The 26730-nt window shown below is 32.0% G+C and overlaps 1 protein-coding gene and 1 long non-coding RNA gene across 2 annotated transcripts; both read right to left on the reverse strand.

Annotated features, from left to right (window-relative positions):
* Positions 1-30: 30 nt before the first annotated feature.
* Positions 31-26730, reverse strand: LOC132755869 (uncharacterized). Its single transcript, XM_060746804.1, has 28 exons — positions 26546-26730; positions 24053-24353; positions 23502-23525; positions 22200-22318; positions 21903-21973; positions 21113-21249; positions 20162-20500; positions 19626-19748; positions 18850-18993; positions 18228-18384; positions 17445-17623; positions 17001-17045; positions 16535-16673; positions 16072-16235; positions 15258-15446; positions 13030-13293; positions 12694-12783; positions 12076-12152; positions 6504-6567; positions 5649-5803; positions 4826-5024; positions 4503-4598; positions 3346-3432; positions 2825-2900; positions 1762-1931; positions 1176-1345; positions 758-995; positions 31-209 (listed from the first exon to the last, which is right to left on the reverse strand). The coding sequence occupies exons 1-28, from the start codon at positions 26576-26578 to the stop codon at positions 31-33; spliced, it is 4029 nt and encodes a 1342-aa protein (XP_060602787.1). The 5' UTR covers positions 26579-26730.
* Positions 6503-12785, reverse strand: LOC132755873 (uncharacterized). Its single transcript, XR_009629260.1, has 3 exons — positions 12694-12785; positions 12076-12152; positions 6503-6567 (listed from the first exon to the last, which is right to left on the reverse strand). It is a non-coding gene; the product is annotated as an uncharacterized LOC132755873 (long non-coding RNA).

The raw sequence follows: 26730 nt of genomic DNA on the forward strand, positions 1-26730 counted from the left end.
CAAAAAAATATACACATTGTGAAGTAAAAGTTATTTAACTTTACCAGATATATCGCCGTACGTATGATCTACGAATCCATGCAAGTCGTGTTTACCACCTCGTCGTTTCCACGTGTAAGCTGGTTCACACAAATTATTGTCATTGTAGTTATCAACGATTTGGTAATTACACAAACGATGCTCGTGTTCGAATGTACAGCTATATACATCTGATAATGTAAAAGCGAGTTTTTGTGCGAATCAAATGAAAAAGCATAATAATCAAGGCAGTATTTGTCACTCTATAGTCAATTTAAAGCTCCCGTTGCGATAAAATAAAATAGAAAAGATACCATACACTGACTGTCAAATGCACATATTTATATCTAAGTCAAGTAAAAATTTAATTTCAATTCGGCAGATATCTGCCTTTGACAATACAAACATAAATATCATATAGAAAACACACAAAAATAAATGTAACAAAAGCAAAAATACATTGAATGAATATTGTACATAACAATGCATAATATTGTGTTTGGATTATCTAAGGTATATCTACAATTTAATACAAATCAAAGCAAAGGTCTAAGTTTGTTTTTTTTCGTTATTATAATTGCCCCTTTCTTCTACCAAATGCATCTCTTAAAAATTTGCTTAAATGGTATTTGTTTGTTTTTTTTCTTTTCATCAATATCTATTTTAAATCATTTAAAAGGAATTGTTTCTTTATCATCATAAAGATAATAGTAAATATAAAACAAATCATATGACAAACCTGGACAATGACCGCCGGATATATCTATATCATCAACAGCAAAAATGTCTGTATCTCTATCACTTCCTTGAATACCCAGCAAACGTCCCTTTGTAGCTTCAAACACAAGTCGAGCGTCCACAATATTCAGGTCATTCAAGTTAATGCATACCGATTCTACGGTGTTAGTATCATCTTCATAATCTGAGTTTGATATGTCCAAAGGATATTTGATGTTTCCCTCGTCAAGAAGATATACCTCAAAGCATAAAAAAATTTTACGATAGAGAACATTAAAGAATCCCTAAAGAACACACAAAACGACAAAATTGAAAATGTTGTAGGCTTGGTTTGAATAAGCCTGTTTATGGACGGTAAACAATTTTATCTTAAATAAAGTACTTGTAGAATTCAGATATTTATATCACAATTTATTTACCTGCAGAACGCCTGTTCCTGTCTTTGACATTTGGAATGATAATTTGTATGGCATTTCTTTTATATCAAATCTTGGTGACAATAATTGCGCCCATGTTCCAAATGGAGCGTCTGTATCAAATACCCGAAAATAGTTTCCTGTCATTTGCAGTGAACTGTCACTGGGTGCACCTAAAATTGTGTAAAACTGTTATTTGTGTATAAGACTATCAACGTATAAATATATTTCAACATTTTTTATTCTAAGACACAACAAAAAATCACATTAATTTAAACACTTATTGGCGTAATACAGCTGCATCATTTTTAGTTATTTATTAACTCTCTTTTTGAACTTTTTGATAGGAATTTCTTTAACAATGTTCGAACTAAATGGAGATTCAGTGCGTTTACCCTTCCCTACACACATGAACAAACAACCACTTTAAACTTGCAACATTAGCTCTTACTCCATATTGTTCTATAATAGAAGTATAATTATAGGTAAGAAAAGCAGTGCTCGCCACATCTAGTGAGTTGAATGTTAAAGCTAAATAAAGGTATAATTTTTACATTTTAGGTATATGAACTTTTTTAATTAAATTTACCACATCTAACACCGGCATCCTCAGAATGAGCACAGTCCTCATCGCCCCACGGATTAAATGAACATTGTCTAATACTATCTTCCGTACCAAGACATTCCACCTCATCTATCCAGATGTAACCTTCACCTTCACCAAAATGAGCCTCTGTGAAGGCAGTTACGTCGGTAAAACTAGAAATTGATAAAGGCAGAACTGTCTGATGAAAGCATTTAAAATATTCATGTATTTCATACAGCTTAAACATACCGTAAAGAGATTATTGCAAGAAAAAATACTTTTCTAATATTATGAAATTATTATGCATTGTTAAGTACAATATTAAGTTTGACATTCATTGGTCGCATTTTATAAGGTTTGAAATAAATGTCAATTTCAATGAAAAACCAGTATTATATCTTTGTGTACCTGCATTGATAGGCTATTGATAAAATGCGATAATAGTACAAAATAAACTCACGACAATTGTTTTACCAGTTCTCCATATCAACATTCTTTATTCATAGATATTCAGTTATCATGAGTTTTATTATACCACACAACTAATATGGTATGTAAAAATAAAAGGCAAAGATAAAAGGCAATGTTATATAGCAAAACTCTTAAATTATGTAAATGTTATAGCAATTTTATATCGCATAATTGTTAAGTTATGTAAAAGTAATATCAATGGTATATCGCACAAATGTTAAGTTATGTAAAGGTAATAGCAATCTTAAATCGCACAACTGTTAAGTAATGTAAAGATATTAGCAATGTCATATCGCTTAACTGTTAAGTTATGTACAGGTAATAGCAATGTTATAACGCATAATTGTTAAGTTATGTAAAGGTAATAACAATGTTATATCACAAAATTGTTAAGTTATGTAAAGGTATTAGCAACGTTACATCGCACAACTGTTAAGGTAAGTAAAAATAATAGCAATGTTATATAGCAAAAACTTTTAAATAAAGGGAATAGCATTGTTTTATCGCACCACTGTTTAGTTATGAAAATGTAATAGCAATGTTACATTGCTCAACTGTTAAGTTATGTAAAGGTAATAGCAACGTTATATCATACCCGTATCCAAGTTCTTTACATATTACTATGGCAGCATTCTTATCAAATCCATCGTCACACACTGTACCCCATTCTCCTATCAAATCATGTCATTAATAAATTAGATTAATAGTACTTTCTTGTTATTTTTCAGTAGTTAAATAATCTTGCTAATCGAAAAATGCTTTGAAGCAAACCATTATAGAAAATGGTTAATTGGAGAACATAAAAAGAGAAAATGTATGTTTATTGGAAACAAGAGACCGATTGCATTGATACAAAAGTGATTAAATAAGATGCAATAGAAGTGTATATATTAGAGTCGTTGGTGCAAACTACTTAAAATCAACATTTATTCTTTCCAAAATTAAATGTGTTATACAAATTAAGATAAATTACAAACAAATATTGAACAAGTAAATGATATAAAAACATTACATGAAAAATGAAAATAGAATAAACAGAGAGAGGAAGAGATTAACCATGGCTTTCTACAAGCATGAAATATACGATCAAAATGTTAATATATCATTTCAAACAACCGTTATGTAAGACTTCCACTCTTCCTTCATAAGGTACTTCTCCACCAACAAGACGAATATCTTTTTCTTCTTCAATGTTGTACTTCCCTAATATCATAAAAATAATTTCTTCATCAAACATATAAAAAGTGGAGAAATAAACATAGCATTAAAACTTGAGTAGTTTATATCTTCATCTGAACTAACAAATGAAATCTTATTACGTTAATAGACCTTTTTACAGTACGATTTTACCATAGCATAGCAACGTATGTTGCATTTCGCGCATGCGCATTCTGCGTAGGGCAAAAGCTCAATAAAGATAGAATACATTTTAGTGTACTTAATGACTTTAAAAGGAGTGATTTCAAGTTATGTCACCCAGAAAAAAGAAATTTTGGGATGAATTGAAGCGGAAAGTACTTAAAACGTGAATTGATTATCAATTGTTATTTGCCAGCTAGTTTATCATTTAACCGGGTCGTTTTAGTAACATGACATAGTTAATTACTTAAAACTATGAAATTGATTAATCGTAATTTAGGTAACTTTTATTTACACCAATCTAATAAATGATTTTGTGAGGTGACAGTGTACGTGACGTGTGTTACAAGGAACCGGACAAAATGTGTGTTATTCCACCACCCATCTTAACTTCCCAAGAGTTTGAAAAATTATTGAAATATATATGTGACTTAAAAAAATTTGTTTGGCATCTCTGACATATATTATATGTTATAAGATAGCTTTTATATGGACGATTTCAACAACAATTGAATTGACTTCTTTATTTGCTAATATATATATTTCCACATTATTTTACAACAATAATTTCAATGTCAGGTCCGTGATCGTAAGGGGGAAAAACTACTACTTTCGGTCACATTTTCATAGCAACGGACCGCGTCGTAAATAGGTCTATAGTTATATGTAATGAACAGACAAATACTGAAAGTACGATTTCCTCATAAATTTATAAACTAGAGCATGTTGTTTAAATGTTTTTGATAATGAAAATCATATTAAAGTGAATAATTTAATGATAGTCATGCAGTCGAAAAATAACTTATCATGATATTTATATAATGATAAAACACCTAAATAAGAATTTTTTAATATCTCATGATGATAATATGTAAAAATACTTGATCATGACAATTTTACGAGTATAAACGTACCTGAGTTTTTACTATGATCCCATGTATAAATATCTTCCTTAACTGCATTAACCTCATATCCACAATTATCTGTTTCAAAATCACATGTCGCAGGATCTATATGTTGAATGGATAAACAATGAAAGGTTTATGAACGATGCTTTTCTTGCTTTGCTCAAAACGCTTCCACATATATCGGCATTGACTGGCATAAAATTATACTATTAGTTTTTTTAATTAATCACATATAATTTTAATATGATCAGCCAATTAAGCAAATATATTAACGTTCACATAGGCTTCATTTCAATATATAAGGGAAAAACTATATTATATGTTCTTACGTTTGCAAAATTGAATCATATCAACATCATCAATGAAAATATCTCCAAATCTGTTACTCCCACGTGTAGCTTCAAATGAAACAGTCACGGCGCCATCTATATCCGGAATGTTCACGCATGCGTGGTTCCATTTTCCTCCTTCTGCTGACGATTTGCTGGTCCAGACATATGACGACTGAGAGTTTGCCGTCATTGAGACCTGAGTCATTGCAAAATAAATATATTTCTAAGCTGACATTTTAAAACCATGTACAAAACATATGACGTAATACATTTGACTTATTAAAAATGAGAACTTTAATTTTGTAAAATTAAAATGTCTTCAACCAACCGCCGTTGAAGATTTATCAATAACTAAATATACCTTATATCATATTTTTATTGATGGGTGTATTGCATATTTTAATATTATAGCCAGTGATAATGCCGTTTTGAATATTTGCATATTAGATTAAAATGAATGAAAAAATACTAATGACCGAAAGCCTTAAGTGTAAAATTTGAAAATCTTATATATAATAAAAGGTGCAATAAAAAAACTGAAACATATACAAAAAAAATATAATTAAATTTACTCTGATTAAGTTGGGAAACGATATATAGTGCGATTACGATCCAAATATGAGTTAAAGCGGCGATTAAACGTCTTACATTTTAATGTGTTTTGCAGCATATAAATGACAATTCTGGGGAAAAAAACGAAGATAACCAATGGTCTGATATTTTGGAAATATTTTTTTTAACTCATTGGAGTTCCTGTAAAGGTTCAGCCGTGTAGTACGTTTGTAACGTTTTAAACACTATAAAACATTATGAAACAAACCTTTAGCCTATCTTTAAAATCTTCCTGGTGAATATATAGGTATCTAAATGTAACTCCTCTCTTTGATCCAGTGTGCAAGGTGAGAAAAAAGTCTATGTTAGCAACATCTCCATCTCTACCATATGACGAATCTGAGTACACGTAATATCCTGATCCTGATGAAATAAAATGTTATTTTAAAACATTTACAATTTGAAGTGCATCATTTAAAATTGTATGGATGCATAATTACTTAATAGCAATAAGAAGATATGGTTAATTCATTTAAGCTACTATCCCACATATTGTAGTTTGGGTGTTTTTGAAATAAAATGCCATCAAAAGATGAAATTTCACCACAGGCTCGTGCATTTATATGGAATTAGATGATTAATACATGTACTGCAGTACATGTCTTGTCCGAAGAAAAAAGATAAAAAACTAAAAAAGTAAAGTTTTGCTGTAATTTTAAATCGTTGCAACGTTTTATTTCGTAAATATTGACTTAAATTATACACATACCCGTTAACTGGTTCCAAGTAGTTCAGTTGGTTGCGGTAATCCGGTTAAAAACTGACATTTATATAGTAAGTTCTAACCTACTCGCAACATGTTCACTGTTGTGAAAAAGGGTTATTTATATTTTTTCAAGTAAAACATAACAACCGTTAGGTCAAAACGTGCAAACAGGAAATTTTACTTTTATGCATAATTATTATTTAATAACTGTAAACAAATATGTTGAAGTTTTTAGACCCGTTTTGTGCGGGAGAGAAGCTTTAAATTTTTAATATAAAACTATGTTTCAAACTACACATAATTTCGTGTGAGTAAACACAGTTTAAGATTAACGTCGAGGAAAAGATTAGTAGTTACCATTTAATATTTGATCATTTTCCGTGAGCAGTTGAGAATTGTTGGTCCAGTGCCATCTGTAATCCTGTCAAAAAAGAAATCATTGGTGAAAATTGAATTACTTAATGATGCATTATATATATTTCATAAAAAATAGTTATATTTATAAATGGATTTCCAATCGATTCTAGTTCTTATTTTGTTGTCAAGACTGCTTAAAATAGGGTTTTACGCGCAAAAGTCGGCAACGTCCTTTAGGCGAAATCAAGTTGTACAATTTTGTTTGTATGAGAAACTCCGCCATTGGGTCATTCAATTTTGAACAGAAAATCAACAAAAACGGCTTTAAAGAAGCAGCTCAGGGGTCGTTCTTCATAATCTACTGCTATATTTCCGTGTTATATTTTCTTTTATTCGTGTGAACCGTAGGTTAGTGCAACGGAAAGATATAACGATAAAAGGGTGTTTGCACATCTTGGTTGAAATGGGAAAACCAACATTAACCCTGTGTCACATAGCAACTAACCCGTTTTATAGCATAACATTGTAACGTTTCTTTTGTCTTTGCACATGCACACACTAATTATGGCATTCATTAGCATGTTAAAATTCGTATACATTTTCGTTTTTGAAATCATAATTTCTGAGATTTACATCGAAAATTAAAAAAAAAAAAGGTTAACGGAACTATATGTATGCTTAGTTTTTAGGCCGAAGTCAAACTGTTTCCACATATTCATAAAAGTGAAGCGATATTCAAGCTTGCTGATGATCCAACCACATGATGTAAGCAATGACTGCTTAATTTTCAAAGATAAACCATAAATTTACATTGGGTACTATGAGAAACTTCTTCAAATTGACGATATATCCTTTTATTTTGTACTTAATTTTCGCTAGACAAGCTATCCAAATAGGGTACATCGCCGGTCATGTATCTTTTTTCAGGTAAAATATCAACTAAATCCAATATGCTGAGGACGCGATTTTCCGCCATTGACGCTAAAAATGAGAAAGGCGCAGAAAATCGGCAGCCAGGAATATATCGTAAATGAAAACAAAACTGTCCGTAAAGTTATTTAGGCACCTAGTCAAAACTGGTACCAACAGCTAGGTTGCCCATTCCCCTATAATTACGCATATTCTCGGGTTTATCCAGTTCCCCAAAGCTTTTTTCCACGTTATCTACTTACCAAATTCCTTTCCCCGACAGATACGCATTTCTTTTACCGTAAATTTAATCCAATAAAACAAAAAATCATAAATCTACTTAATGTTTAAAAATGATTATTGGTAACTGAAAAAAAATGTGTTGCTATTTTATTACGTGCTGTAATTTACTACAGTATAATTTGGCAGGTGTGGAACCGATTTCCCCCTAAGGTCATTCAGTTCACTGATGAAGCGTAAAAAAATTGATGTCTATTTCGTCATTATAATATTTGGCAAGGAAGATTAACCAATTAGGGCAACATTGTGCATGATCAAAAGGTCTGCCGGCACAGAGGCATACAAGGGCCAATAAAAATCGTCAGTACACAGTATGACAGGAGCATTTGGTGCAAATTAGGAACAATTAAAATGGACAATGCGCAATATTAGACATAAGTAGTAAGAACCAGCAATTGTGTGAATAAATTATGCAAATTAGATTTTTGAGCAGCCAATAAAAATGATTTGCCTGCAGTTAATATTAGGCTACGATTACGATGCGCAGCATCATACGTTGACAGACATGTTAACAATTTACTTTTCAAAACAGTTGCTTATATTTTTGAAATGTGTACATCAATTATAACATATGTTGACACCTTTAAATTTGAAAGTCAGAATCAAACTGCAAAAAATTAATTATATGTACTATTAAAAACACGTTTTAGTAGGGTTTTTATAATGGAAGTGGCTAGCGCACGGGCCCGTACGGCTAGCCAAAAGTCTTAGCCGTACGTGAGTCACGTACGACTAGCAAGGACACGCTATGACTTTAAGCGAGGATTTTAACCAAGAAACAGCATTAATTGTCTTTGGATGTTAACTTTTTAGAGATTAATCGCCTTGATCGCTATATATATCGATCTTTGTCATCGCAAGATGTCGAGAAAAAATAGCCTTTGCTTGCATTTACACCAATTGAAATAGTTTACAAATTTTTGATAATATATAATCCTTTTTTGTTTCATTAAGTTTAATTTTCGACACCTTTTATATGAAAAAAAAACAACAAAAAACAAACACTGAAAATGATTGTTGTTAGGCTCTTGATAATTGCGACAATTACCGACGGTACTGTATCAAGGAAAGTTTGCATGTTACGTGAAAGGCATTCTAAAATTCTATTGTCAGTCCCTGGATAGGTTTTAATTAAGGCTAATTAATTGATTGACTGTGCTTTTATGTTCGATATTTATCTACTGTTTTGAAAATTATATAATCATTTTTGCATTTCACCGTTTTTTTTTTCCATTCAATGTTCTTTTTATTTATTTACTCCACTCCGATCATTTTTTATTCGATCCATGTGCTAAAAATAAAATAAAAACAAAAATGATTTAATAATTCATACAAATCAAACAACAAATGATAAGCATGTAAATCAACAATTTTATAACGTTCGACTTCCATATAATTTTGAAAATTGCCGTACGGCTAGACAATACAGTGCGTCCTGGCTAGTCGTTCGTGACTCACGTACGGCTAGAACTTTTGGCTAGCCGTACGTTTCTTTATTTATTATTATTATTTTTTTTTTTTTTTTTTTTTTTTTTTTGATATTGTTACGTATTTTGAACCATAAAAAATCTCCTCTACACCTCCTGTGAAAATTAAATTGTCTGATCAATACTTTATTATATTGAAATTTCCTTACGATTCAACTAGATTTATCAAAGTTTCAAAGTTTCAAAGTTTATTGGCAAATCAGTACAAAAACCTTTGGCCATATATATACAAACATACATACAAATAAAGATCAAGACAATATCTTTACAATTTTGCAATTCATACAATACAAAATCACAAGTTAATGAGTTATGTGCGAACTGAACAAAAATTCTTGATTATGATAATAGTGGTATTATATCTATATTCTTTTGAAATACAAAGATTTTACTATGAAGCAGCTAAAATATTTAAACTTTCTTCTCTTAGTCTAAAACTGTCATACAAAAATTTTGACAATCTTCTCAATGCATTGGTGTTTTGGCTAGACTTAACTGAGACAAATTTATTTATACTAGGCCAAGTTGATCTAATATTGCATTTTATGCGTAGTTCGTTGTACTTTGGACAACAAAGTAAAAAATGATATTCTGATTCACAAACATTTTGATTACACATCTTACATTTACGTTCCGACCTAGGTATATTATTAAATCTACCAACTTCTATTTCTAGACAATGAGCACTTAATCTAAATTTAGTCAACTGTTTTCTGTGTGTTTCTTTAACAATATCAACAATGTATTTTTCAAATTTGAACTCTGTTTTGAATAATTTATAATAATTCAATTTAGGTTGGTTACATATTAAGTCATTCCATTCCTGGACATATTGACCTTTAAGTCTTTGAGTTAAGCTATCTATTGAGAACAAGTTTACGTTCAAATTATTATACAAAAATCCATATCCAAGATTATCTAACATAGTTTTTATAGATTTACACCATACATATGAACGTGTAGTATTTATATCATTTCTTTCATACAAAGTAAATTGATCTATCATAACACTGTACATCAAAGAATTCGGATTATTAAGTATATTAATGAAATATTTTAATGATCTTTGTTTCATTGTAATAATAAGGGAAATCTGCATAATTCTCCAAAAACGGTTGCATTGGATGTAGGACGGACCCGTAACACATATTTGCAAAATTTATAATGTAAATTATCAACTTCTGCAGTTTTATAAATTCCCCAAACTTTAGAGCCGTACATAATAATTGGAGTGACAAGTGCATCAAATAATTCTAGTTTCGTTTTAACATCTACATTAACACGGCTAAAAATGATAATAAGTGACCGTATGCTTTCAATACTTGATCAATTAATGTCTTAACAATGTTTGTCATGTTATCAGTATAGTTAAATTTATACCTAGATAAAAAAAAACTGTCAACAATTTCAATACTTTCACCATTTATATTCCACCTAAAATTGCAATGTGTTCTATGTTTTTCAAAGATGCATATTTGGTTTTGTTCACATTTATCTTAAAAGCCCTGTAATTGAGTATTGGTGGACAGCATTTAATTGCGACTGAAGACTAATTGGATTTGTAGTAAAAAGTACAATGTCATCAGCAAATAATAACATAAAACGGATAACAGCTCTAAATCGTTATTTGTAAGGTTATCAATACAGTCTTTAATGTCATTTTAAAACAATGTAAACAGAAGCGGGGATAAGGCCTCCTTGTTTAACACCAATCGTTACATCAAAAAAGTCTGAAAATGACAAGCCGTTGGCATTTGTAACGCCTGACTTAACATTTGCATATATGTCTTGTATCATTTTTAATATTTAACAACTTATTCGTGATTCCATAGAGCTTCATGGTTGACAGTATCGAATGCTTTTTCATAATCAATAAAAGCACAATATAGTTTGTGTTTCTGTAAGAAAACATTTTGTATAATAGTGTGTAAAATGAAAATACAATCTGTGGTACTTCGTTTATCTCTAAAACCAAACTGTAGGGGATTAAATACATTTTCATTCTCACACCATTTATTTATTCTATTTCTAAGACATAAAGAAAATATTTTTGCAATTATATTAACTAAGGTAATGCCACGATAGTTAGCTGGATTGTTACGGTCCCCCTTTTTAAATATCGGTACAATTGCACCTTTGCACCATGATTCCGGATATATGCCTTTGTCATATATGTAATTGAATATTTTGACCAAATATGGTGCAATAAAGTCTTTTGAGTCAATGAAAAAATCGGCGACATTATTATACAAGTCACTACTTTTGTTCCTTTTCAAGGATGTAATTGTTCTTAATATTTCATCTAAAGTAAAGGGACAATCTAACTCTTCAATGTTTATTGGAACATCTGTATTATCTGTAAAGTCATTTGAGTTAAATGAACTATAATGAGCTGTATTTGATGATTGTTTAAAATAATCAACGAATTCTTGCATGCTTATATCATTGCTACTGGAATAAGATTTATTTTTATATTTGTTAACGTATTTCCAAAATTTTCTGGGGTTTGTTTTACTTAAGACAGATAGAGTTGTCTTCTCTTTATAGCTATATTTTCGTTTTGCATTTATCATGAATCTAAAGATGTGGGGAAATGACATCACGCGCACCTGTTTTTATACGGCCAATACACAAACATGGCCGCGCTTACCGATTTGTAGAAATCGGTGATTTAGCGATTTAAATTTTGTTATCATTCGTTTAATATTATTATTTGGCGGCAGAAAATTTGCAGACTTATTATTTATAGTATTCTTTTTCTGCAATCAAGTTTTTATTCTAACCTTGTTTTTCCCTTTAAGGAGTGTTGTTGGCATATTTTATCTCTTTTTACATAAATACAATTTTTTGAAAAATCTGTATGGCATCAAACCTACTTTTTCACAGTTATCACACAGTATTCTAGCATTGCACGAGGTGAAATCATCAAAATCACACTTGGTAGTCGATATATCTGAAGAATAAGAAATACTTTGAAACTATTTTTATTCAATGCTAATACATTTTAATTCATTAGTAAAACAGAATGAACAACTTAACAATCAATAATTACCGTGAAGCTATAACGGTAAAAGTTTGTTTTTACCTACAAAAGAAGAACTGACCGTGCCAGGTACCCATTTGGCTTGTTTTAATAAATAATAGAGATTAAATCATGTAACATATGGAAATGATAAACTCCATATGTCACAGCCTGTAATTACTTTATATTCATATAAACAATTATGTTGGTCAAACGTTTTCCTAGAAGAATCCTTTAAATGGTATTAAGCTTTGCCTTATGAAGATAATTAACATTAAAATTATACTGTTTCAATAATCATTGGTAAAAGCAGTAAATCACTTTGATACTTTATGTTTCTTGTATATTAGAAGTGTTTGTTAAAAATATACTATCTCTCAGTCTTCAATAAAAGTGAATAACGTTCTGTTCTATTCAGTAAATAATTCCAAAGGCTATTTTTGAACCGAAAAGGGAATGGAAAGCATATTACCTGGACATCGGCCTTCTGACAGTTTTACGTCATCAAGGGCAATAACTCTAGTATTTGTTGCACCACGTCGACCTACAAACTGCACATTCACTGTAAATGGAAGTAACAGTATTTTAATTTTCAGAATAAAATGCACAACATTTAACTTTTAATCCTTAATGTTTCAACAAACTAGAGTAATAGTTTACCATATCAACTTAACCACGTGGTCGTGAATAATGCACGTGGTGCACGTGAAGTGAAATTGTCGGTTTAAATTAAAATGTGACAGAAAGAGAGCGTCAAAATTTAAGATTGATCATAGACATAATGGATCTTCCCATTAAAATGTGCTACCTTCGTCTGTAGAAGATGCTGTATTAACGTCCAAGCAGCCGTATGTCCAGATACTATCCATTTCCGGTGTGAGAACACGTGACTCCCATACTAGAGAACGCTCATCTGTATCCAACTCCAACGAAAAAGAACCTTTCCCAAGGGAGGTAATGAAATAGTAAAATTCAAGTTTTTGTGGGGTATCCGTCCTTGTTATAGGTGGGAGCTTCAGATATGCAAAGTCGTCTGCGTTGCCAAATATATTTCTATAATACACCAACAACCCTGCAATATAATAATAAGAACTTAACATTCTTAGATTAGAAGTGAAATATAGTATTTATAGAATGACTTTTAAATATTTTGTACAGTAATTAGCAAAATAAATTAGGGTTTCCATAAGCAAGAAACTATGCACTCATTATCTAGTACTGGTTATAGCTTCCAACACAATTGAACTGAAAAACATAATTCAACATTGTCCATTAAATGTGTTTTTCTATTATTGTAGTAAGTATATGCAATATGTTAACAATTATGATAAATATAATATCAATAAAAACTGCCTACTGTTTACATGTACTAGTCTTTAAAATCTTTTTAACAGCCTAATTTATTAAAACCTGTTTCCCAAAGTCCCGTTAACCCATTGCACTACCTTATTTGATTTCGAAAAATTGTGTTATTTGATGTGCATTCATTAGGAATAAGGAATTTAATATTCACATGTAAGTTTGTTTCGTATTCTCTAATTCCTTGACATGAATACTTATTAGGTTTAGATCATTTTACTTATATCATTCTTTAGTTTAACTTTATATTTTTGTTTTAGATTATTTTTATTTCGAAACTCGGGTAACATTTCATGCTAGCTCGTCTGTTTTAAAGAAAGGCCGAAAATGGCTTCGGATTCGTCGTCGTTGGCGTCGTGTAAAGCCTTTAACATTGCCCATTATTCAATCAGTTTAAAACTTATCAACATGACACTTGATGACAAGATGCAGTTGTTAGAAATGGGGCATAATTCTAAAAGCAAAATTTCTAGAGTTATGTCCCTTTATAACTTAGAATTTTTAACAAACGAGCGTTGTGATCGCAAACTGTGCTCTTGTTTATTAATGTTGCTTTTCTAACACATGGTGTTTATGTTAAATATCAGATATATCAATTCGGAGAGGTGGCAGTTTAACGCTGTTCATGTATTTTGTCCAGTAAGACCACTGTGATGGAATCACTGTATGTGTATAGGTTATAATAATTACACACTGTATCATATAGTGCACGTTTATATATTTCAACTCCTTCAGAAGTGGACGTGTTTCTACACAGTGAATAAGACAATGACGTTTTATAAAGAGTGTGATTGGAATTAAAGCAAGATTATTTCGAAATTTTGCTATAATACCGGTTTACATATCAATCGATAGATGTTATCCAGAACTCGGCAAATGCGGGGTTTTCCATGTTAATCCCCCGGTACAACCGTTATAGCTTCACGGTGCACTATCGGGCACAATGCATAGATCCCTGACCTAGCTATTTCTAATTATCAGATTAGTGGATACAATAACAATTTCACCACCACATCTTTGTTAACAAGAAAGCATATGTTCGTGTTTGTGGTTAAATCTTTTGTTATTCCTATTAAAGGTCAGAGTAGGGATCTATCAATAGATTAGTCAACCTGCCGCGTTTAATTTCGAAGCTGTAACTTTAAGCCCAGAATTAAATTGGAAAAACACATATATTCTTATTCCGGAGTTAGTCTATTATGAATCTAGTGAAATATATAAAACTTTGGAAACCTCGGAATGGATAACTGTCGACATATTTGAATATATATAACAGCAATAGAAAATGGAATATTTGTCAACAAAAGACATTTACTATTGCTGTATATAGTAGACAAGAACTTGAATTGAAATAGATTATCAGTTACATTTTTCCTATTCTTTATATTACTAGTATTTAAGTTCTGTTCATTTAACTTTACACATATTAAAATCCATTCTACTTTCAATAAAATGAGTTTTAATTAATAGCATGTGTAAGATACCGGATTTTAAAAAAATCCTTTCATTATCTTTTAATACAAAAAAAACAAGGTTGCTTGCCAGGCACATCAGTGTGTTTGTTGTTGAGTTATTGAACGTCACTTCATTCGTAAATACATTTCGTAAATACATATTTCAATACATATTTCTTACATCAAGTTATACTGATATTCTAGAAAATCGTTGTTGCATTACCTTGTCTATTATTCTGTGTATGGTCAACTTGTCGTATCTGTGACGCTCTATGCCTCACCCACGGTGTACTACCTTTACCACTGGTGCCCGGATCAAGAAACTGGTAACAACAGTTACCGTAATCAAATGTACAAGTAACGTTAGAGATACATTCTCCTTTCTCAGCACAGTCGATCGATGGCTCCCCGCCTTTTAAATAAAGTTCACATGTTAAACACTCACACATCAGTTATCCTGCATATCAGACAATATTTTCTGCTGTCGACACCGGTGTTAGAAAAGCCTGTCTTATTTTACACTCACACTCCCCCCCCCCCCCCCCCAATATCCGACCCCTCCGTATAAGACATGTCGCATGATTTAAATGAGGTCATCAACACGCCTTTAATGAATGAATTGTGGGTTAGGATGACGATATTTCGCCTTAGTTAATGAAGTTGCAAATTCATACCCTATTGTAAGAAAAAAGAATATTAGTATCCGTTATTAAAAAGGATTTATATGTAGAGTGCAAGAAAATGAATGAAACATCGGAAGGAAATTTTCAGTTCTCGGGTAAGTAATAAGCGTGGCGCTACAGAGCTTCATTACCGCAAGTTAACCTCGAACTTGATACTCCGTTTTGTGTATGACTGAACGGTTCGAAGTTGTTTAACAATTCTTCAAAACGTTCAACTTTTAACTTTTATTTAAGTAAATAGTTAACCAACTCGATTTTTACGATAAGATGTATTGTCATATTTTAGTTATATTGGCTAACTCTAAACTACTTTTGTCAAGGGATGATACTCCTCATATATGTAATTGTTCTCACCACATACAATGCCGACTGCCTCATAATAAGCACAATCATGATCACCCCAGGGGTTACTGGAACAGTTGGCAATATGATGCTCATCTCCTCGACAGTCCACCTGATCCAGCCAGAAAACACCGTCTCCGATACCAAACCTATCATCTACATAACCTGGCCTGGCGCTAAATGATATACCAAAATCATCTTCAGTCATAAAATCAATTGAAAAAAGTTAAATCTTACTTCATTACTTTATAGAATCAAAACCTCGCTGCTATTGTTTATTGTTTCGGCCTTTCAATGAATATAAAAGATTTACTACTGAAGACATAAATACATGTTTATTATATTTTGTGTTCGTATAAACAATTATCAATTTTACTTATCATTTCTGTAGACAATAATCATTTCATGCATGCTTTATTAAAACTTATTCATTCCGTTAAAAACAGAACGAAACAACAAAAGAATCACGACTTACTTGTAGCCAAGCATTCTACAAGCAACTGTGACGTCACGACTGTCAAAATAATCGTCACAGACAAAACGCCATTCGTCATTATAACGGACTTGCAACAACCCCTCCAAACATGTGTCACCATTGACCAGACGGACGTCCGCTAGAAGAAAAATATAAAGTCAATTAAAAGGATAATACACTATAACATTTTACAAACAAGTGTGAACGGACGACGGACGACAGACGACGGATGACGGACGACGGACATTCAACGATCCTAAAGCTCACCCTGGGATAGCTCAGGTGACCAAAAAAAGTAAAGTTTTATTTCAATGAATATTTCGGGCTTGTTGGTTAATGGATTATTTACAAATACCATTCTTCAATTTTAGGTACCTAGGTTGGATTTTTATCATGATACAAAGAAAATATTTTATGAATTACAAACAATCCATTACGTACAAAAGTTGTAGTTTAGCTCACTTACGTGTCACAATGGCTGGAGCAGGACTTGCTGCTACCTCAATTCCATCTTAAAAAAAAAAATAAAATAGAAATTAAAATAACCAGGACAAAACAACAAAAGTCTATACTTTGAATTATTTTTGTCAATCATGTATTAGTCAGTTATCAATTTCTGTCAATTGAATTATAGCGAAATGTGTTTTAGCGTTTTAATGATCGAAACCTTGAAAGCAGATATCGCATTAAGTGTTATTGAATCCGTTGCTATGGCGTGATCGGTACATTACCTTTACCACTACCGTCCAAACCTAGCAAACAGAGCCTGCAACTTTTCTGATTATAGCTTTTACGGCGTTCCTCACGGTTTTCTTTTACCTTTTTTCCTAGAAATTAATTGTGTTGTCGATTATCACTTAAATAACAAAAACATGTATGATGAAGACCATATCAAGTTGCATGTTATTACCACAAGAAACACCGGCATCCTGGCTATGAGCACAGTGGACACGCCCATATCCAAACCCATTTGATTTGCAATGTCCTATATTACTTTCATCGCCCTGGCAGTTCACTCTTGACATCAGGATCGGACCCATACCTTCCCCAAACACAGCCGTATTGTAGGCATATACATTACCACTGAAACTGAGATGAGGATATCCTTTATGATGAGTTAACTATCAAAGGTCTTCATTTTGGGTATGTGATAAATAGAATATTGAATTTGTGTAAGTTCATTACTGAATTTATTGAACTTGTATAAAATGATATTATGCTTGCCAGAGGCTGGCGTAATCTATTTTTATTCAACTCATTCAATAAATTCAGTATTAAACTTACACTCATTCAATATCCTCTATTTATTATCGAAATGTGATAAGAAATAACTTTCTCTTTAAAGTAGCTAAATATCACTGGAAAAAACACACACAACAAACACACACACACAAAGCGATACAGTAAAGTTTGTATATCTTTTAGTGTGCGATTACACTGATATGTGCCTGTAAACATTACATCCACAGCAGGCATTTTACTTTTTAAACAAAGTTTTTTAATAAACGCAGATGATATTTTATGTTTATCTTCTGCTATCACACTTTCTTGCACGCAATTAAATGAAAGTAATGCTTGTTAAGATTTTAAGTGTTTCTTCAAACTTGTGTTTGGACATAATTATTGTATATGAAATGTTCATCTTTACGTTACTAAAATACAAACATATTTCTACAAAGAAAACTAATTTTACCTGGAGTTTATCATCTTACATACAACAATGGCCTCCTCTATTGACCAGTTGTCACCACATACTGTACCAAAAGCATCCGTTGTACCATTTCCTCTAACCTCAACACGACCTCTCTCCATCGACTCTTTACCTCTGTCTATCAACCTCACCTCCAAATCTTCAAGAATTTTGCAAAACAGTAAGATAAATACAAAATTACAAAAAAATACAGAATAAATATTTTGTTTAACAATATCATTTTATTGTCTTTGTTCAAAATGTCAAAATGTACCCTTTATATTTAAAAAAAAGAGAGAGAAACAGAATCGCTCAAGCACCGGCTTAATGGCATTTGACACTTAAGACAAAATGACACTTGTTTTCACATTGAAGTTTTTATCAGCATAATCAATATTGAATAATACATGTTTCTAATTTAAAAACCTAAAATACGATGTGTATTCTTCTTATATTTCAGAATGCATTCATTTATATCGTTTTTAAAAACTATAGAATTATTCTTACGAAAAAATATATCGTTGAAAGTCACCAGGAAATTGACTGTTTGACCTCATTCTTGAAAACATATGTGTTTTTATGAATACAAAAGAAAATGTAAAATTCTAGCGTGATATGTTTTTACCAACAGGTTCCCAGGGAGTGTCCGTGGTGTTACACATGAACCATTCATCACTTTTATCTCTACAATCATTTACACCATCACATACTTTACTACTGTTTATACATTCCTCATATTTAATACATTTGAACTCTTCTTCTTCACATTCTGTAAATACAAGTATTAAGGTTTCAAAATGAATGAAGTTTTAGCATAACTTTTGCCTCTTTCAATTACCAGAATAATCTGCACCATTTAACAAGTATTCCTGATACCCTCTTGTGTGCCTAAAGTAAATACATGTACTGGCAACAACATAGCATAACACCAGTATCCTGGTATCCTGCATTTTGTAAAATCACTGGACTGCATCGAGTAAACGTTATTAAAGTTTGTTGGAAAAAAGACTTTCCCTGCAAAAAAATGGATTATTTACTTCAAAATTTTGATCACTGGAAATCATGATTTAAATTCACTAGATATTCCATTAAAACATTCCATTTTATTATTTTGCTTTATACGCTAAATATCGGAGCCGTTAAGTATGGTTTTAAAATAGTTTGTCGAGCTGATTTTAAAATTCTGATTCCATAAATGAGCCGCGCCATGCCAAAACCAACATAGTGCGTTTGCAACCAGCATTCAGGATAAATGCTGTTCGCTATCAGTTTCTGTACTTGTAATAGGGTCTGTTAGCGAACAGCATGGATCCTGATCAGACTGTTCGGATGCTTATCGCAAACGCACTACGTTGGTTTTACCATGTCGCGGCATAAATACTTTACAACTTGCTGTCTTACCAACAGTTCGTGGTTTACAATCTTCTTCATCTATAAAGTCTGCACAATGTGGTTTCCCGTCACATCTTTGTGATAGAGGTATACATGTTCCATCGGTACATTTAAACTCCTCCTCCCCACATCCTAATATAACACAATGGTGAAAAAAATCAATGGATGTGTACAAAATGCATAGTAGATATGTAAATGTTGGAAATGGTAACAACACATGCTATCAAAGAACAATAATTAAACTGCAGCACGTTTCACTGTCTTGTTTGTAGCAGAAGAGCATTACAAAGTTCTTAACATATATTCATACGATACATTCAGTTATAACCAAACTAATCAAAATGCATACAAATATAGGTATTTTAAAACATAAATAAATTCATGAATAGGGTATTTAGTTAAAAATAATTTCAATTCACTTTAAAACTTACACGTAAAAACCATGTATCTAAAGAACTTAAATTTAATAAATCAACATTACCACACCCCTCCTCATCAATAAATCAACATTACCACACCCCTCCTCATCAATAAATCAACATTACCACATCCCTCCTCATCGGAGCCGTCATCACAATCGTCCCAGTCATCACACTGCCAGTCTCCCTGTATACATTCTCCATCAGATACACACCGGAACTCGTTACCTAGACAGTCTCCAGGTGGCGCTGCTGTTGATGACGTCATTGTCGTCTGCGTGGTTAATTCTGAGGATGATGCTGTGTTTGGTGCCGTTTGACCAGGTGTTGTCGTTGTTTGAGAAGTCGTACTTGGTACGGATGTTGATGTAATTTCTCCAGTTGTTTTAGAAGGTGTCGTTACTGATCTCGTTGTTGGATTTGTGACTTGTGAACTAAGGGTCGATGTCGGCTGTGCTGCACCTACTGTATGATTGATGTTTAATTTTGAAATTATTTCTACAGTTTAATGAAACTAGTATAGAAATTACATTTTGACTTTTTAACATGAAGAATTTATCCTTCAATAATGCAAATATGAATAAATTTATACTTGTACTCATATTGCTACTGACAAAAAGTGATTTCCTCACTTCTTAGTTTTATGATATAAAGCAAATAGCTATAATAGATAAATCTTATTTTTATCTATAAAGAAAAATTAGGCGGTTTCTGCTGTTTTTATTGAAGCATATGAAACAGACGCACGTATAATGGCTTCGTCAACACTACGCAATATAGTAATTTAAGATTGTGTTTATTCATCCTTGCGTTGTTATTTACTTAATTGTGTTAGGAAAGTATGATATTTGATAATAAATACAAACTGTTACAAATATTTTATGTAATTTTTAAAAAAAAGTTTCAAACAAATCAATATGCTAGATATACTCTGAGACTGAATTGGATAACATAAAATAAAAAATGCCTTTACCAAAGATAAAAATTAACGTTAATTCAATTTAACAATCTGCAACATTTCATGTGATTGCTTCTAAGGTAAATATTATTAATAAAATGCGTTATCTTCTAACTTACCATAAACTAAAACACTGTCTTGCTTTATTTTATTTGATGATTTAAGAACTGTAATACATATCTTTATCAAATCTGTATCAGCAGTGTCGACTTGAACATTTAAGATGATCACAAATATCACCCTTACACTTCCAGGTCTGTAAAATAAAACATAAGTTTTAACATTAACATTACACTATTTTTCTACTATTTTGGTACACCACTAGAAATGTAAGTATCTAATTATTATTTCAAATATGTTTAATCAAGACAATTTTTATTTTCTTACACAAAAGTGTAAGCAAATTCCAAGCGAATAGAGTCATGTTTTATGTGACTTATATACGAGATCTCTAGTTGTACTTTTACTGCAAGTACAATGTAGTTTGAACATTTGCATCATTGTTGGGTCCCTCAAACTAAGTTTTATAAATTCAAGGATGTGTGTGTATTTGAGTTTATTTATACTTGCCATCGGTTGCTCACAAGGGCGAGTCCTCCAGAAGAGTGTTAGTCATTTTATATTTTGGAGGGTAGTGCAAGATACAGAAAGATGCCCAAATTCCAAAAGTATCTCCTTTTCTTTAAAGTGCCAAATGTTTAATCATAGATGAGACCTCGATTTAAAGTCTCAACCGAAAGACTGATTAGTAGTTTTAGTTGGCCAGCCCGAGAATCGAACCCAGAATGTCGAGATCACAAGTCTCGCGCTCTTACCGATTGAGCTATGTGGGACTGACATAACAATTCAATAATTATCAAATTTCTCAATATACAGGTAGCCACTTAATAAACATAGATATTTCATTACCTGAATTCCTCAACTTCTGTTTTACTATATATATCCTTTGTAGTTGAATCAGCTTTGAATAGTTTGTCCATCTTCACGGGGTCAAACAACCAAAAATATAGTGAAACAATTTATAAACAATATTTACTATATTTCACAGATAGCAATAAATGATAATACATAATATAATTGATAGTATTTTCTTTGAAATATTTATGATTTATTTCGAATTTCGTCTTAGAACATTCAAGTTAATATCTTCCTAAAAGTAAATCAAGAATTATTTGTCTATTATATATGTGTTACTGCATAACTTACATCAGCAATAAATTTGTCTTGTGTTTGTTTGTACAGGTTCGAGTCTTTTACATCAAGATCTGATGACCATTCTGTGTCTGCTAGTATCACATCACCCGTCAGGTTCACCTGTCTCGTGGCTTTGTTTTATAAAAAATAAATCAATATCAGGTTAGTGACTGAGTTAGTTAGTTAGTTAGTTAGTTAGTTAGTTCGTTAGTGAGTGAGTGAGTGAGTGAGTGAGTGAGTGAGTGAGTGAGTGAGTGAGTGAGTGAGTGAGTGAGTGAGTGAGTGAGTGAGTGAGTGAGTGAGTGAGTGAGTGAGTGAGTGAGTGAGTGAGTGAGTGAGTGAGTGAGTGAGTGAGTGAGTGAGTGAGTGAGTGAGTGAGTGAGTGAGTGAGTGAGTGAGTGAGTGAGTGAGTGAGTGAGTGAGTGAGTGAGTGAGTGAGTGAGTGAGTGAGTGAGTGAGTGAGTGAGTGAGTGAGTGAGTGAGTGAGTGAGTGAGTGAGTGAGTGAGTGAGTGAGTGAGTGAGTGAGTGAGTGAGTGAGTGAGTGAGTGAGTGAGTGAGTGAGTGAGTGAGTGAGTGAGTGAGTGAGTGAGTGAGTGAGTGAGTGAGTGAGTGAGTGAGTGAGTGAGTGAGTGAGTGAGTGAGTGAGTGAGTGAGTGAGTGAGTGAGTGAGTGAGTGAGTGAGTGAGTGAGTGAGTGAGTGAGTGAGTGAGTGAGTGAGTGAGTGAGTGAGTGAGTGAGTTAGTTAGTTAGTTAGTTAGTTAGTTAGTTAGTTAGCTCGCTCGTTTCGTTTCGTTTTCGTTTCGTTTCGTTTCGTTTCGTTTCGTTTCGTTTCGTTTCGTTTCGTTTCGTTTCGTTTCGTTTCGTTTCGTTTCGTTTCGTTTCGTTTCGTTTCGTTTCGTTCAGCTCGTTCGTTTCGTTTCGTTTCGTTCCGTTCCGTTTCGTTTCGTTTCGTTTCCATCCGTCCGTCCGTCCGTCCGTTCGTTGGTTGGTTGGATGGTCGGTCGATCGGTCGGGGTCGGTCGGTTGGTCGGTCGGTCGGTCGGTTGGTTGGCTGGCTGCCTGGCTGGCTTGTTAGTTAGTTAGTTAGTTAGTCAGTCAGTCAGTCAGTCAGTCAGTCAGCCAGCCAGCCAGCCAGTCAGTCAGTCAGTTAGTTAGTTACTTCTATAAACTTTTCTTAATAGAACTGATTCTTAAATTTATTAACAATTCTTCTATAATGTAATGCTCCTCTGGTTTTATTATGTACTCAATACACTGAACATTTTTTTTAAAAATATGATAAAAATATCTGAACATTATTGCCGTTAACTTACCTTTTTCAGGTGAATCTTCAGATTCTGTATAAAAAATATTTGTAGAAAAATAGTAGTAACGTTAAATGAACAAGAATACCCACCAAGCGTTCATAATATTCAAATATATGTTAGGCCAAATTGCCATAACCGTGTTTTATTCCATAATAATATTACACGTATCAGTTATTTTCATTACAAATAAAATAAAAATATATGTTGAACCCTCATTGAGACATAAAAATGTCATAATAATGGATATATTCTTTCATATTTAATTCTGGTGAGAATGTCTCTTTACCTTTACCTTTATGTAATGTTTTTTTCTCCATAAAATATTTTTTCAACAACGATATAGTAAATAGAACAACTTCAAACCTTCTAAAGTTAAAGACCAGTGAGCATAATAACTTTATGAGGCAAAACAATTGTTTGAACAAAGCTTTGATTCCATAAATTATACGACTTTAAAATGAATTTTTGCAAAGCTTTCATCAGTAAAATTTACCAGTATTGTTAAATCATGTCTCATATATTGTATATATGAATTTTATGAATGAAGTTTATCTTACCTTTGCTATCAAATGCCCCTACAACCACCCCTATGACAACGCACACAATGATTAACACAAACGTTGCTATGCCAACAAAGACTGCCACAGATTTTAAGCTACATCCTCGTTTGTTAGAACTTCTAGAAGATCTTCTCTGTGTGGATGGAGATCTGTTCCTGTATCGACCAACACCGTCTCCACTGTCGCCATTGTAGCGGACTGGTGGCGGTTGTGCCTCATCGTCAAAACTCCGGTTGTCATAGTAACCAGTTTTATCATAATAGCTTTGACGATATGCTAACTGTTGTATGTTGTCTTTCTATATATGACAAAAAATATTATGACTGTATGAATATTTATCGTTCATGCTATAACAGCTCCTTCGAAATAAGAGTTTTATTCATACAATACATATATAACTGATTTCTTATTATTTCTTGCATAGGTAATTCAGACTTAAGAATTCACATGATATGGGGGTGCTAGATGATACCCGTCAAGCCCCGCAACCATCCAATGGGTAAGTACCCTCGGGGCGGATATTCCGATCGGAACCGCAACATATAGCATAGTTTTTAAATTCGCCATGGCAAATGAATCCCAGAAACTGATAAAACTGTTGTCGTCTTAGGTGTTGCTTCTGTTACTGTTATTTACTGCTGTTGCTTTTGTTATTGATAATGATGTTGAAGATATGTTTTAAAACAAACAATCATTTATTTTAAGCATTACGTACTATACAATGTAATGTCTTATTTATGTCTTTCATTGCAAATGAATTCGCAGGGAATTAACAAATGCATTTTCCATTTTTGAAACATGTGAGCTGTTGATCATCATAAATACGTAAAAACACTAAATTTTAACACAAGTGACGCACTACAAATAACTACGTGTACATTTCATAAATTGATAATCGTTTTTGTGCATTAACAAACACATTTTAATTCTTAATGGTTTGTTATCATTCTCTTTTGCTATTTTTCGGAAGGATTTTGAAAAGTGTATGAAGCTATATCTAATGATTTTTTTTCCATAAAATATATAAAATATAGTCGATTTCCCTAATATATACATGTATTTAATTCTAAATAAAGGGAGGCAATTAGAAATTAATTTTTGATAAAGTTTGAGCCAATTTTTTCAATTAGAAATGAATTGGTATTTTTAAATAATTACTTATAATTCATATAAACATTTAACATATTCTGCAATGTTTGAAATTGTTTTAAAAGAATACTTATATACATATATAAACTTTCCCTTACTTAATTACAACAGGGTTAAGGATCCTGTATAATGTAACCAGGGTCTTTTCAAATAGAAGACCCTGATTACAACATAAGGATCTTTAACTCAAATATTGTACATAATGTTCGGAAAATATTATGCAAGTGTCGTTTAGAAACTTGTGAATGCGCCATTAGCTCTTTAGGATATATACAATTATATTTCTTTTAGAGGATTTTTTAACACCACAGGCGGCAGAAATATAGTCTTAAATACTGTATATCGTATTCATTCTTTTGTTGGTATTTTCTGGTATCAACATATAATTCCGAAACAATAATGTTAACATTAAAGACAACGTTGAAATATACATGTGATTTACTAAATGATATGAAAATCGGCAATGAATATACAAACAGATACTGGTAACGTTATAGCTCTAGATCTTCTCGTCTTGAAAATACATGGCTTATTTATATTAACTGCAACAACCACCAAAAACTCAATTGAAGCTTGTATGGAGAAATAAGAAACAACCATGTTATGAGATTGATATTTGGGCTTTATTAAGCCATAAGTATAACATGAACAAGAATGAGGTAATTTTTCGAAATATCTGGCAGGGAAAAACCGCGCTTATATATGTATTAGACACGAGTAGGTATGTTAAATTAATGAAAAAATATATTATTTTCTTCCATGCTTTTTGACTGAAATTATATTTTGATATTTTCGCAGTGAAACTATTATTCACAGTAGCCTGCCATACTTTAATGCGAATGAAAATGATTTGTTATAGATCTTAATATCTTAGTGGAAATACACAAAAATACACTCCGTCGTTTGTAAAATGTGCTTGAATACTAAAAATGAAAACACAAATAGCTGCATATATGTTAAAATGTCACAACATTTGTGAGTTATTTTCTAACAAGTTGTTTGATGACGTCATGAATAAGAGACGGTAAAAATCAGTTAAACTGACATAAATAGAGAATTTGTTTTGTTTTTGTGTACATTTTACTCGTGAACGCCAGCTTTTATATGTTCACTTATGGCTACGCCACTCGTGAAAATATTGTAACTGGTGTTTACTGTGTGAAATATATTTCGATCTTTTTAAAAACAAATAAATGTCCTTTATGAATATTATAATGATAATGTTCATTTTTAAAAGATTCAATGAATAAAATCTTGACATTTTTCATTTCATCAATACAGTCCGACTGCTAGATTGTCATTATTGTTTTTCCAAAATATAACTTCAAATTCTAGACTCACCTGATCAGAGCCATGTCTTCCGCGACTCCACATTTTTTAAATTTATAATTGTAATCCTTTTATCAACATATTAAACTTTATCCTACAATATAATTAGTATCAATCACTTTAAACTGTCCAGATGTGTGTGTATTGTAAATGTCGGGGCTTTGTGTCACGTGTTTGACAAATAAAAGCGGCTTCAA

The sequence above is a fragment of the Ruditapes philippinarum genome, unplaced genomic scaffold (genome assembly GCF_026571515.1).
Source record: "Ruditapes philippinarum isolate M1 unplaced genomic scaffold, ASM2657151v2 ctg3268_1_1_1_1, whole genome shotgun sequence".
NCBI lineage: Eukaryota > Metazoa > Mollusca > Bivalvia > Venerida > Veneridae > Ruditapes > Ruditapes philippinarum.

Coding starts and splice junctions, on each gene's coding strand:
- LOC132755869 (XM_060746804.1), bottom strand. CDS start 26,578: ATGTGGAGTCGCGGAAGACATGGCTCTGATCAG. Junction 21,974..22,199: donor AAGACAAATTTATTGCTGAT/GTAAGTTATGCA, acceptor GACCCCGTGAAG/ATGGACAAACTATTCAAAGC. Junction 1,346..1,761: donor GGATGCCGGTGTTAGATGTG/GTAAATTTAATT, acceptor ACACAATTTTAG/GTGCACCCAGTGACAGTTCA.